The sequence below is a fragment of the Pipistrellus hanaki genome (assembly GCF_964339955.1).
Source record: "Pipistrellus hanaki genome assembly, chromosome: 19".
In the NCBI taxonomy this organism is placed as follows: domain Eukaryota; kingdom Metazoa; phylum Chordata; class Mammalia; order Chiroptera; family Vespertilionidae; genus Pipistrellus; species Pipistrellus hanaki.
This window is the reverse complement of record NC_140521.1, coordinates 23,099,052-23,111,474: the sequence shown is the minus strand read 5'-3', so window position 1 is coordinate 23,111,474 and position 12,423 is coordinate 23,099,052. Positions and strand designations below refer to the sequence as shown.

The 12,423-nt window shown below is 68.8% G+C and overlaps 1 protein-coding gene across 1 annotated transcript in view; it reads left to right on the top strand.

Annotated features, from left to right (window-relative positions):
* Nucleotides 1-12,423, top strand: part of GRAMD1B (GRAM domain containing 1B) — a 173,001-nt gene extending 160,578 nt beyond the window's left edge. The window contains 5 exon segments of the mRNA XM_084868426.1: nucleotides 2,783-2,873; nucleotides 6,231-6,287; nucleotides 6,580-6,687; nucleotides 6,913-7,030; nucleotides 11,000-12,423. Coding sequence (XP_084724552.1) covers nucleotides 2,783-2,873; nucleotides 6,231-6,287; nucleotides 6,580-6,687; nucleotides 6,913-7,030; nucleotides 11,000-11,089 — 464 coding nt within the window. The 3' untranslated portion in view covers nucleotides 11,090-12,423.

The following is a 12,423-nucleotide window of genomic DNA, read 5'->3' as shown; positions in this document are numbered from 1 at the left end:
GTCCCCGTCCTCCCTGCGTGTCCCCCGTCCTCCCTGCGTGTCCCCCGTCCTCCCTGCGTGTCCCCCGTCCTCCCCGCGTGTCCCCCGTCCTCCCCGCGTGTCCCCCGTCCTCCCTGCGTGTCCCCCGTCCTCCCTGCGTGTCCCCCGTCCTCCCCGCGTGTCCCCGTCCTCCCTGCGTGTCCCCCGTCCTCCCCGCGTGTCCCCCGTCCTCCCTGCGTGTTCCCCGTCCTCCCTGCGTGTCCCCGTCCTCCCTGCGTGTCCCCCGTCCTCCCTGCGTGTCCCCCGTCCTCGCTGCGTGTCCCCCGTCCTCCCTGCGTGTCCCCCGTCCTCCCTGCGTGTCCCCCGTCCTCCCTGCGTGTTCCCCGTCTTCCCTGCGTGTCCCCCGTCCTCCCTGCGTGTCCCCCGTCCTCCCTGCGTGTCCCCGTCCTCCCTGCGTGTCCCCCGTCCTCCCTGCGTGTCCCCCGTCCTCGCTGCGTGTCCCCCGTCCTCCCTGCGTGTCCCCCGTCCTCCCTGCGTGTCCCCGTCCTCCCTGCGTGTTCCCCGTCCTCCCTGCGTGTCCCCCGTCCTCGCTGCGTGTTCCCCGTCCTCCCTGCGTGTCCCCCGTCCTCCCTGCGTGTCCCCGTCCTCCCTGCGTGTCCCCGTCCTCCCTGCGTGTCCTCCCTGCGTGTCCCCGTCCTCCCTGCGTGTCCCCCGTCCTCCCTGCGTGTCCCCGTCCTCCCTGCGTGTCCTCCCTGCGTGTCCCCGTCCTCCCTGCGTGTCCCCCGTCCTCCCTGCGTGTCCCCCATCCTCCCTGCGTGTCCCCGTCCTCCCCGCGTGTCCCCCGTCCTCCCTGCGTGTCCCCCGTCCTCCCTGCGTGTCCCCCGTCCTCCCTGCGTGTCCCCCGTCCTCCCTGCGTGTCCCCCGTCCTCCCTGCGTGTCCCCGTCCTCCCTGCGTGTCCTCCCTGCGTGTCCCCGTCCTCCCTGCGTGTCCTCCCTGCGTGTCCCCCGTCCTCCCTGCGTGTTGCCCGTCCTCCCTGCATGTCCCCCGTCCTCCCTGCGTGTCCCCGTCCTCCCTGCGTGTTCCCCGTCCTCCCTGCGTGTCCTCCCTGTGTGTCCCCGTCCTCCCTGCGTGTCCCCGTCCTCCCTGCGTGTCCCCGTCCTCCCTGCGTGTCCTCCCTGCGTGTCCCCGTCCTCCCCGCGTGTCCCCGTCCTCCCCGCGTGTCCCCCGTCCTCCCTGCGTGTCCCCGTCCTCCCTGCGTGTCCCCCGTCCTCGCTGCGTGTCCCCCGTCCTCCCCGCGTGTCCCCCGTCCTCCCTGCGTGTCCCCGTCCTCCCTGCGTGTCCTCCCCGCGTGTCCCCCGTCCTCCCCGCGTGTCCCCCGTCCTCCCTGCGTGTCCCCGTCCTCCCTGCGTGTCCTCCCCGCGTGTCCCCCGTCCTCCCCGCGTGTCCCCCGTCCTCCCTGCGTGTCCCCGTCCTCCCCGCGTGTCCCCCGTCCTCCCTGCGTGTCCCCGTCCTCCCTGCGTGTCCCCCGTCCTCCCTGCGTGTCCCCCGTCCTCGCTGCGTGTCCCCCGTCCTCCCCGCGTGTCCCCGTCCTCCCTGCGTGTCCCCCGTCCTCGCTGCGTGTCCCCCGTCCTCCCTGCATGTCCCCCGTCCTCCCTGCGTGTCCCCCGTCCTCCCTGCGTGTCCCCGTCCTCCCTGCGTGTCCCCCGTCCTCCCTGCGTGTCCCCGTCCTCCCTGCGTGTCCCCCGTCCTCCCTGCGTGTCCCCCGTCCTCCCTGCGTGTCCTCCCTGCGTGTCCCCGTCCTCCCTGCGTGTCCCCCGTCCTCCCCGCGTGTCCCCCGTCCTCCCTGCGTGTCCCCCGTCCTCCCTGCGTGTCCTCCCTGCGTGTCCCCGTCCTCCCTGCGTGTCCCCGTCCTCCCTGCGTGTCCCCGTCCTCCCTGCGTGTCCCCCGTCCTCCCTGCGTGTCCCCCGTCCTCCCTGCGTGTCCCCGTCCTCCCTGCGTGTCCCCGTCCTCCCTGCGTGTCCTCCCTGCGTGTCCCCGTCCTCCCTGCGTGTCCCCGTCCTCCCTGCGTGTCCCCGTCCTCCCTGCGTGTCCCCGTCCTCCCCGCGTGTCCCCCGTCCTCCCTGCGTGTCCCCGTCCTCCCTGCGTGTCCCCCGTCATCCCTGCGTGTCCCCCGTCCTCCCTGCGTGTCCTCCCTGCGTGTCCCCCGTCCTCCCTGCGTGTTGCCCGTCCTCCCTGCGTGTCCCCCGTCCTCCCCGCGTGTCCCCGTCCTCCCTGCGTGTCCCCCGTCCTCGCTGCGTGTCCCCCGTCCTCCCCGCGTGTCCCCGTCCTCCCTGCGTGTCCCCCGTCCTCCCTGCGTGTCCCCGTCCTCCCTGCGTGTCCCCGTCCTCCCTGCGTGTCCCCGTCCTCCCTGCGTGTCCTCCCTGCGTGTCCCCGTCCTCCCTGCGTGTCCCCCGTCCTCCCTGCGTGTCCCCCGTCCTCCCTGCGTGTCCCCCGTCCTCCCTGCGTGTCCCCCGTCCTCCCTGCGTGTCCCCCGTCCTCCCTGCGTGTCCCCGTCCTCCCTGCGTGTCCCCCGTCCTCCCTGCGTGTCCTCACGGCGCACGTGTCGGAGTTTCTCGTTTACTCAGTGACTTGAACACTCACAGTGCCTGACCCGCCATGACCCTCCGGGGACAGGATAGCGCTGTTGCCACAGCAGCACACGAGGCTCCTGTCTGTCACCCCGGGTTCTGGCGCGGCCAGTGTCTGCTCAGCGGTGGGGACGGTGGGGACGGTGGGGACGGTGGCGGCCTCTGTCTCCCGCAGGGTCCACGCAGACATGGCACATCCCCGAGGACATGCCCAGCGCTTTCCACCTGCAGAGCGTGTCCAAGCTGCTGCTGGTTATCAGCTGTGTGTAAGGATCCCAGGCCCCGCCCTGCCCACGGCCCCTCTCCCCCTGCCCCCTGCCCCCTCTCTCCCTGCCCACTGCCCCCTCTCTCCCCCTGCCCCCTCTCCCCCTGCCCACTGCCCCCTCTCCCCCTGCCCACTGCCCCCTCTCCCCGAGCTCCACTGTCCCCTCCCCACGGCCGCCTCCTCTCCCCCCTGCCCCACTACCCCCTCTCTCCTTACTCCCTCTCCCCCCTGCTCCTCTGCCCCCTCTCCTCCCTGCTCTACTGTCCCCTCTCTCCCAGTCCCTCTCCCCCCTCTCCCCCTTTCCCCTCTCCCTCTCCCCCCTCTCCCCTGCTCTACTGTCCCCTCCCCCTCTCCCCCCTGCTCTACTGCCCCCTCTTCTCCAGCCCCACAGCCTCCTCTCCCCCTGCCTCCTCTCCCCCTGCCCCACTGTCCCCTCTCTCCCAGTCCCTCTCCCCCCTCTCCCCCTTTCCCCTCTCCCTCTCCCCCCTCTCCCCTGCTCTACTGTCCCCTCCCCCTCTCCCCCCTGCTCTACTGCCCCCTCTTCTCCAGCCCCGATGCCTCCTCTCCCCCAGCCCCCAGCCCCACGTGCTCCTGATGCCCTGAGGTTCTGTCCTCTTGCCTCTGCTGATCAGTCTCTGTCTGTCATCTCTGGCCTTGGCTGCTTCTCCGTGGGTTACTCTGTGCCAGGCCTCCAGGAGGCACCAGGGCCTCTGGGACTCAGTCCCAGGGGTGCTGCAGAGAGGAAACTCACAGCTGCCACAGCCTGGCCGAGACTCTCACAGGGACTGCCCCGAGCACGCTCGGAGCCCTCCCTGCTGGGAGAGGCCTGGTGTCTGCGCTGTGCCGGGAGTCAGACCGTGCCCGGGGCCCACACGCTGGCAGGGGGTGGCCGAGCAACACCAACGCAGCCCAGGAAGGGAGCGGTCTGTACTAACTGCCATGCGCCCTGAGACGGTGGCTTGGTAGTTGGCACCGGAGGGCGCTGGGCTGGGGGCCGTTAGCGGGCAGCAGGGAAGCCGGAGGGGGCAAGCATGCTATTGGATGCCAAGGCCAGGCCTCCGGACCGGCTGGAGCAGGAGCAGCCGGGCGGGCGGGCGGGCGGGCGGGCGGTGAGAGCAGGCAGCTCCTCCCTGGCAGCCGCCTGGCCGGCCCTTCCTGCTGGCAGCGCTGTGAGGTGTGGGGCGCCGTGAGGTGGGGGAGGGGGTGCAGCAGAGGCCGCTCCACCAGCGCTTCAGCAGGCACTAGGACCCAGCCCCGCCCTCAGGAGACGCGGGAAGAAGCCCGGGAACGGGTGGGATTGGCATTTGGAAAAGCTGGCCCCTCGGGTGGCACTGGGATGCCTGAACCAGAGGAGAGGCCGGGGGCGAGAGGCCAGGAGGGGGGCCACAGGGGGGTGGCAAGAGGACGGGTGCCAGTGACCGGGGGTAGGGCAGGCCTGTGGCTCCCCTGTCTGTGGATGGGGTGTCACTAACAGGAATCTGGAGCCGGTGAGAGGTGTCCGCCCGTCCGGACGCCCCGGAGCCCCTGTGGTGTGGCTGAGATCACCGGAGAGAGAGAGGGGGTGAGGACAGACCGGGGACCAGCAGGCCAGGAGCCATGGGCCGAGACGGGTCTGGGTTAAAGAAGTTATTCTAACATTCATAGCCGGCACTTTTCCCATAAGAACACCCCGGAAAGAGAATGTAGACGGGGAATTCTTCTGGATGGGGCCTAAGAATGGGGCCAAGATGTTTCACCACAGTAAATACTAAGGCAGCGGAAAGCCAGTAAGATGGACTCAGCGTCAGCACTCTGCAGCTCCCCGCGCGGCCGTGGGAACCGAGGCTCCGACACTGGGTTTGTAGATGGAAAGCAGCCACAGGGAGGTTCTGGGTGACCTCGGTCTGCACGGGGACAGGGCGCTGTGTGAGGGGAGACGGCCCACTCGCCCCACAGACTGTGTGGCTGGCGTCGGGGCTCCGGGCTTCGCCACTGCACAGCCATCGGCCTCCGTGGGCGGCGCCGGCGTGGCCTCCATGGGCGGCGGCGGCGTGGCCTCCGTGGGCAGCGGCGGGGTCTGCAGGCAGCGTGCTGCGGATGGACTGGAACAGCCAGGTGGCCCGCACGCCTGCCCGTCCACCTCCCTGTCTGCTGAGAGCACTCTGAGCCTCACTGAGCACAGCCCCGGGCACTGCCCAGCCGGTGCAGCTCCGCCAGAGGGGGTGCAGGCCGGCCGCTGGCATGCGGCAGGAACTGGGTCTGAGGGACTGGAAGCCTGAGAACTCCACCGAGAGCCTCGGGGATTGGCAGGTGCCAGTGGGAAGCACGAGTGAGAAGTTCAGCCACTGACATGCACACACGTGCACACATGTACACACACATGCACACGCGTACACACTCCTGTAGTTTGTGAGGTCGAAGGCACGGCACAGGCTTGCTTTCTTGTGGTCTGGTCCGTCTGCTCCTGTGTCTTCCCACCGCCCACCTCCTCCCTGCGGCGCCTGCACCTCCTCCTCCAATGGAGATGCCGCCTTGTAGGGGGGCCCGGGTGCAGGCCGCTCCGGCCGCCCTCTGGTCCACGCAGCGGCCAGCCCAGGCGTCCTTGTCCCGCAGAGCGAGCTGGCTCTGAGCGGCGGGCAGGCTTGGTCAGCGCCGGCCTGTGGAGGGGCGAGCCCGGGTGTGCAGCCGCTCTGCGCCTGAGTCTTCGTCTCCTTGTCCGGGAGCGGCTCAGGGGGCCTCCAGGCAGCCCTGAGGCCCAGGAGGAGTTTACCTCCCGGTGCCGCCCTCCCCTGGCCCTCCGGCTCCACCCTCTCCCTGCAGCCTGGCACTCACCCTCCCGGAGACCCCAGAAGGCCCTGGGGGCCCCTCGGGCCTGTGGCAGATGCAAGGGGCAGACTGCCCTCAGGCCAGTTCTGCCAGCGTCAGGAGGCCCCGGGGCAGAGCCAGGGTTCCCCCAAATTCCGCCTTTGGCCAAGACCGGTTTGGCTCAATGGATAGAGCGTCGGCTTGGGGACTGAAGGGTCCCGGGTTCGATTCTGGTCAAGGGCATGTACCTTGGTTGCGGGCATATCCCCAGTGGGGGGTGTGCAAGAGGCAGCTGATTGATGACTCTCTCTCATCGATGTTTCTAGCTCTCTGTCCCTCTCCCTTCCTCTCTATAAAAAATCAATAAAATATACTTAAAAAAAAAAAAAAATTCCGCCTTTGCCTACTGGTGCTGACGTGGCTGCTGAAGGGGTCTCAGCCCCCTTATCGCCCTGGAAACTAAGGCTGGGTGCAGGGGCTCCCTGCACCCTCCTCCGGGGCTCGGAGGCCTCACTTCCGGCTCCTCCTGCAGGCCCCCTGCCTCCGCATAAGCGCAGTCTCTCCTCCCACACAGGTCTCTTAGCCGCCTGCTCCCCACTTCCCTCCCTGCTCCCATTAGGATCCGCTTCAGGTACTGGCTCTGGCGGCTTCCTGCATCCCCTCATCTCTCTCCTCTCCATCTGACCCCCTCTCCTCCCAGTGCCCTCACCCACACCTTTCCAGATGAGAATACCCCCCACCCTCTTCCCCCCACCCCACCCCCTACCCCTGCCCCCGCTGCATCCCCCTGCTGCTCTCACTCGCTGCAGGGTTTCAGGGGGTCCACTGGCCAGGGACCGCAGCCCCTGGGCGGGTCCCCGCTCTCGGGGAGCGGGGAGCGTCTCCCTCAGGTTACCGCTCATGGCTCCCCGTCTCTGCCCTAGCCTGGTGCTGCTGGTCCTCCTTAACGTGATGCTTTTCTACAAGCTCTGGACGCTGGAGTACACCACCCAGACCCTCACTGCCTGGCAGGGCCTGCGGCTCCAGGAAAGGTACCTCCCCTCGCCACCCCGCCCTGCCCCGGTCCCCGGGGAGCCGCCCTGCCCGGGGCCCGGGGCGCCCATAGCGTCTGCTCTGCTTCGGGGTGCGGGCCAGGGGCGAGGAGCGGAGGGCAGGGCGCTCTGATGTGACTCTTTGTCCTTTAGGGGTCTGGGAGCACAGGACAGTCCACTGAGCGTAACTCCAGCTGCTGGGGGACCCCCTCTTCCGCCCCACAGGTTGCCCCAGTCCCAGTCAGAGTGGGCCCAGCTCTTAGAGTCCCAGCAAAAGTACCACGACACTGAGCTCCAGCGCTGGAGGGAGATCGTCAAGTCCTCGGTGATGCTCCTGGACCAGGTGAGCCCCTCCCCGCGGCTCCGGAGACCCCCTCCTGTGTCCGGGGAAGCCGCCCTCGCCGCCGCTGCCACGGCTCCTCCTCCCGTCCTTCCTCTCTCGGGCCCTCTTTGTCCCCCCGCTGAGCCATCCCTGCGTGAGCCGGCGGAGGCCCGGGGTCCCCTGATAATCAGCAGCTGGGTTTGCCGGGGGGAAGCCGGAGGGCAGGCGGAAGGAGACTGTCCCGTGGCCACCTGCCATCTGAGAACCCCCTGCACAGAGCTGCTCCCGGCGAGCGTGTCTTCCGAGCTCGCCCTGAGGGGTGCCCCCGCCCCCGGACACGCACACGGACACGGACACGGCTCCAGGGCACTGGCCGAGGCGGCCCTGGCAGTCTGGAAAGAGGCTGTTCCGTGTCTTCTCTCCAGTGCAGCTGCGGAATTCCTCCTCACCTTTCGCTGCATCTGTATGTTCAGAGGGCCGTGGTCCGCTTCGGAGCCCGTTTAAGGGGCATTTTTCTAACCAGAAAAGGGTAAACAGTCAGGAAGGGCTGATGGGCTGAAGACATGCTCAGGACAAGGGGAGACGGTGAGACAGGGCCGTCCCCAGGTGCTGAGGCCAGCGGGCGGCCTGCTGGCACTCCCAGGCCTGCCTGGGCTGGAAGGCGGAGGCACTGGCCTTTTGAGTTACAGAGACACGCTGCTCAGCCAGGGAATGGCTGCTTGGCCTGAGCTTCCTCCACCTTGAGGGGGTGTTGGGGGAGGGGTGCTTGGTAAGGACCTTAGGGATTGCGAGGGGCTCTGCACAGTCTGGGAGCCCCGTGGCCGATCGCCCCGCAGAGGGGGGGCCCGCCCGCCTGCTGTAGCGCCGCTGGCCGGTGGCCTGGCCTCCCTCCGCGGGCGATCACGGGACAATGGCAGGCCCCGCCCAATCGCATCGCGTCGCACCGCCTTGGCTGGCCAGCACCAGTGCGTGTCATAGCGTGTCCTCTGGATGGTCATTCTGTCCGGACACTTGGTCAATTTGCATATTATGCTTTTATTATTATAGATATGGGGGAGGTGACCCCGTTCTCTTCCAACCCTAGAATTCTGTTTCAGGGTGGGTCCCTTAGGTTGGAGCGTGGAGTAGACTGTTAGGATAGGTGCTTTGTTTCATTACCTTTAAAAGTAGCTCAGATGCCAAAGCCGGTTTGGCTCAGTGGTAGAGCGTCGGTCTGCAGACTGAAAGGTCCCAGGTTCGAATCCGGTCAAGGGCATGTACGTTGGTTGTGGGCACATCCCCGGTAGGGGGTGTGCAAGAGGCAGCTGGTCGATGTTTCTCTCTCATCGACGTTTCTAGCTCTCTAGCTCTCTCCCTTTCTCTCTGTTAAAAATCAATAAAAATATTTAAAAAAAAAAAAAAAAAAGTAGCTCAGAGCAGTGACGGGCCCTCGGTTCTGTGAAGCAGAGGACCAGAGACCCAGAGAAGGACAGGGTCCGTTAGGCAGAGAAGCCACGGGGCCTCACACTCCAGAGCCATGCGCGGGAGAGGTGGGCGCCGAGGCGTGTGCGGGAGCAGCTTGCCGAGGAGAGCGTGCGTGGGCGGTGTGAGGGCCGCTTCCGGCTCTGCCGCTGGAGCTGCCAAGTAGTGTGTCACAGCCCAGCAGCGTGAGCGTGTCCGTGTCCGTGTCCGTGTCCTGAGGAGGCTGGGGGTCCGTGAACGTCAGGTCAGTGGCGTGGATACAGCCCGGAGCGCCTCTGCTCTGTGGCCTGGGAATAAGGATCAGGGACGCGGCACTCAGCACCCAGGACCAGGCCAGCGAAGGGGGTGGCCCCCGGCTAGTGAGCAGGGTGAGGGCCTGGGGAGAGGACTGTGAGCCAGAGGAGGTCTGAGTGTGTTCTGGGCCCCGATGGGAGTGACTAGGACAGCCGAGAAGGTAGAGTGCTTGTTTGGGGACACTGGCAGGACGCACAGTCGGGGCCGGTGGGGACAGTGGGGGCGCACAGTCGGGGCCAGTGGGATGCACAGTCAGGGCCGATGGGGACAGTGGGGACGCACAGTCAGGGCGAGCGGGGATGCACTGTCAGGGCCAGTGGGGATGCACAGTCAGGGCCAGTGGGACACACGGTCAGGACCAGTGGGGACGCACAGTCAGGGCCAGTGGGACGCACAGGGCCGGTGGGGACAGTGGGGACGCACAGTCGGGGCCAGTGGGGACGCACAGTCAGGGCCGGTGGGGACAGTGGGGACGCACAGTCAGGGCTGGTGGGACGCACAGTCAGGGCTGGTGGGACGCACAGTCAGGGCCAGTGGGGACGCACAGTCAGGCCGGTGGGGACAGTGGGGACGCACAGTCAGGGCCAGTGGGGACACACAGTCAGGGCTGGTGGGGACAGTGGGGATGCATAGTCAGGGCGAGTGGAGACACATGGTCAGGGCCAGTGGGGACTCACAGTCAGGGCGAGCGGGGATGCACAGTCAGGGCCCGTGGGGACACACAGTCAGGGCCGGTGGGAGGAGTCAGCGGCCACAGAAGTGGCGGCTCAGGGGCTCCTGAGGGCACTTGAATGCTTTAAGCGAGTTCTTAAAACTCAGTGACGCAGACCTCACGTCACGAAGACACGGGTGAAGGAGGGTGCGTGGCGGTCCCCGTGCCGATCCCGGTGCTGATCGGCTGCGCCCTGCCTGCCTGAGGCTGCCCCTGCCTTAGGAGCCCAGCTCCCTGCAGCTCCCGGGCGTGGCAGGGTCCCCGCGGTAGGCGGGCGTGGCGGGTGCTGCAGGGCACCCCGCTGAGAGCACCCCGGCTGAGGGCACCCCGCTGAGGGCACCCCGGCTGAGGGCACCCCGGCTGAGGGCACCCCGCTGAGGGCACCCCGCTGGGGGCACCCCGCTGAGGGCACCCCGCTGAGGGCACCCCGGCTGAGGGCACCCCGGCTGAGGGCACACCCGCTGAGGGCACACCCCCGCTGAGGACACCCCGCTGAGGGCACACCCCGCTGAGGGCACCCCGGCTGAGGGCACCCCGCTGGGGGCACCCCGCTGAGGGCACCCCGCTGGGGGCACCCCGCTGAGGGCACACCCCGCTGAGGGCACTCCGCTGGGGGCACCTCGGCTGAGGGCACCCCGCTGAGGGCACCCCGCTGAGGGCACCCCGGCTGAGGGCACACCCGCTGAGGGCACACCCGCTGAGGGCACCCCGCTGAGGACACCCCGCTGAGGGCACACCCCCGCTGAGGACACCCCGCTGAGGGCACACCCCGCTGAGGGCACCCCGGCTGAGGGCACCCCGCTGAGGGCACCCCGCTGATGAGGGCACACCCCGCTGAGGACACCCCGCTGAGGGCACACCCGCTGAGGGCACCCCGGCTGAGGGCACCCCGCTGAGGGCACCCCGCTGAGGGCACACCCCGGCTGAGGGCACCCCGCTGAGGGCACCCCGGCTGAGGGCACCCCGCTGAGGACACCCCGCTGAGGGCACACCCCACTGAGGGCACACCCGCTGAGGGCACACTCCGCTGAGGGCACCCCGGCTGAGGGCACACCCCGCTGAGGGCACCCCGCTGAGGGCACACCCCGCTGAGGGCACACCCCGCTGAGGGCACACCCGCTGAGGGCACCCCGCTGAGGGCACCCCGCTGAGGACACACCCGCTGAGGACACCCCGCTGAGGGCACACCCGCTGAGGGCACCCCGGCTGAGGGCACCCCGCTGAGGGCACACCCCGCTGAGGACACCCCGGCTGAGGGCACCCCGCTGAGGGCACACCCCGCTGAGGGCACACCCCGCTGAGGGCACCCCGGCTGAGGGCACCCCGCTGAGGGCACACCCGCTGAGGGCACCCCGGCTGAGGGCACCCCGCTGAGGGCACCCCGCTGAGGGCACACCCGCTGAGGGCACCCCGCTGAGGGCACACCCGCTGAGGGCACACCCGCTGAGGACACCCCGGCTGAGGGCACCCCGCTGAGGGCACACCCCGCTGAGGGCACCCCGGCTGGGGCCGCTGTCTTGCAGATGAAGGACTCCCTCATCAACCTCCAGAACGGCATCCGGTCCCGAGACTACCCCCCCGAGAGCGAAGAGAAGAGGAGCCGCTACCACTGACAGGCAGGAGCAGGGCTGCCGGAGGCGTGTGCAATACGTGTACATAGACCTATAAATATATACATATATACATATATACATACAGAGTATAAATATATATTATATACAGATTTTAAAGAGACTCCGTCTACGAACCCGGGAGCAGCCGGCCCGGCTCCTGCGTGGCCGGCGGGGGCCGGGGGGCAGGGACCGCCTCACCCCGACGCTCCGTCCTCGTCCTCCAGCCGCCCTGCCCTCGCCGTGCCCTCGCCGGCCGTGGGGCTCCGCGGAGGGAAGCTTGAGCCAAAGTGAAGCCCGTGAAGAGGAGCCCAGGGGCGTGGCTTACGGTGCTTCATCCCCTCACCCCCTGACTTGTCTCCGCCGTACAAGGGGCTCTTCTTCCCGCCCCGCCCCGCGCAGCCTCCGGCGCTCTCTGGGGACCGAGGAGGCATCGGACGGCAGCGCCACCCACGCTCCGTGCGCCCCGCGCGGACTGCAGGCCGGCGGAGCGGCTGCCGGGCAGCCCGCGGCTCTGCCGTGTTCGAAGGATGCTCCTCCTCCACCCGCACTCCTCCCGGCGCAGGTGTGCGCCCAACAAGGGCTGGGAACGCCCCGCCCCGCCCGCCCTCCTCCGGCTCCCCCCAGGCTGGGCCTGGGCCGAGCGTCCCTGTTCAGTGCCTAAACCCTCCTTTCCTCTGCCCGCACATCGCCCCTGGCCGGGCGGAGTGTCCGATCCTGTGAGGTCTGTGTTCGTGGCTCCAGCACGGCGGGTCTGTGGCGCTGGTCCTTCCCTTCGTGCTGTCCGTGCTCTGTCCGTGCTCTGTCCGGAGAGGCTGGACGTTGTCGGGCCTCGGGGTGTGAGGGACACGTGTGGGCAGTGCCGGCTGCAGGCCTCCCCAAGGACGCCGGTGACGGGAGCACAGAGCCGACGGCATCGGCTGCCGGGACACCTGCTCACTGAGGAAGACAGCACCCAGGAGCCTCTCGCGGGAACAGCCGCCCTGGGAGGGCTGGGTCTGCCAGAGGGCCGTGCATCTGGGCATGGGAAGGCCTGGTGGACTCTCGCTCTGCCCACGGCCGCCCCGCGGGCCCGTTCTCCTTCCCGGTGACTGTCCAGAGGGCTGCCGTCGCCGGAGCGGAGAGGAGGCCGCGGGCCAGGACCGTCCGTGCTCCCGGCCTTTCCGGACGGCTGCCGGGACCGCGCACCTGTCTGACTGTGGGACCTCCTGGGCCCGCCTGCGGCCTTCATGCACTAACTGCTGCTCCACCCAACAAAGGGCCCGCCTGCCCAAGGGGGCAAGGAGGGCTCACCAGGGGCTCTGTGAGGCGCCCCGCTGCAGGGCCAAGGAAGGAAG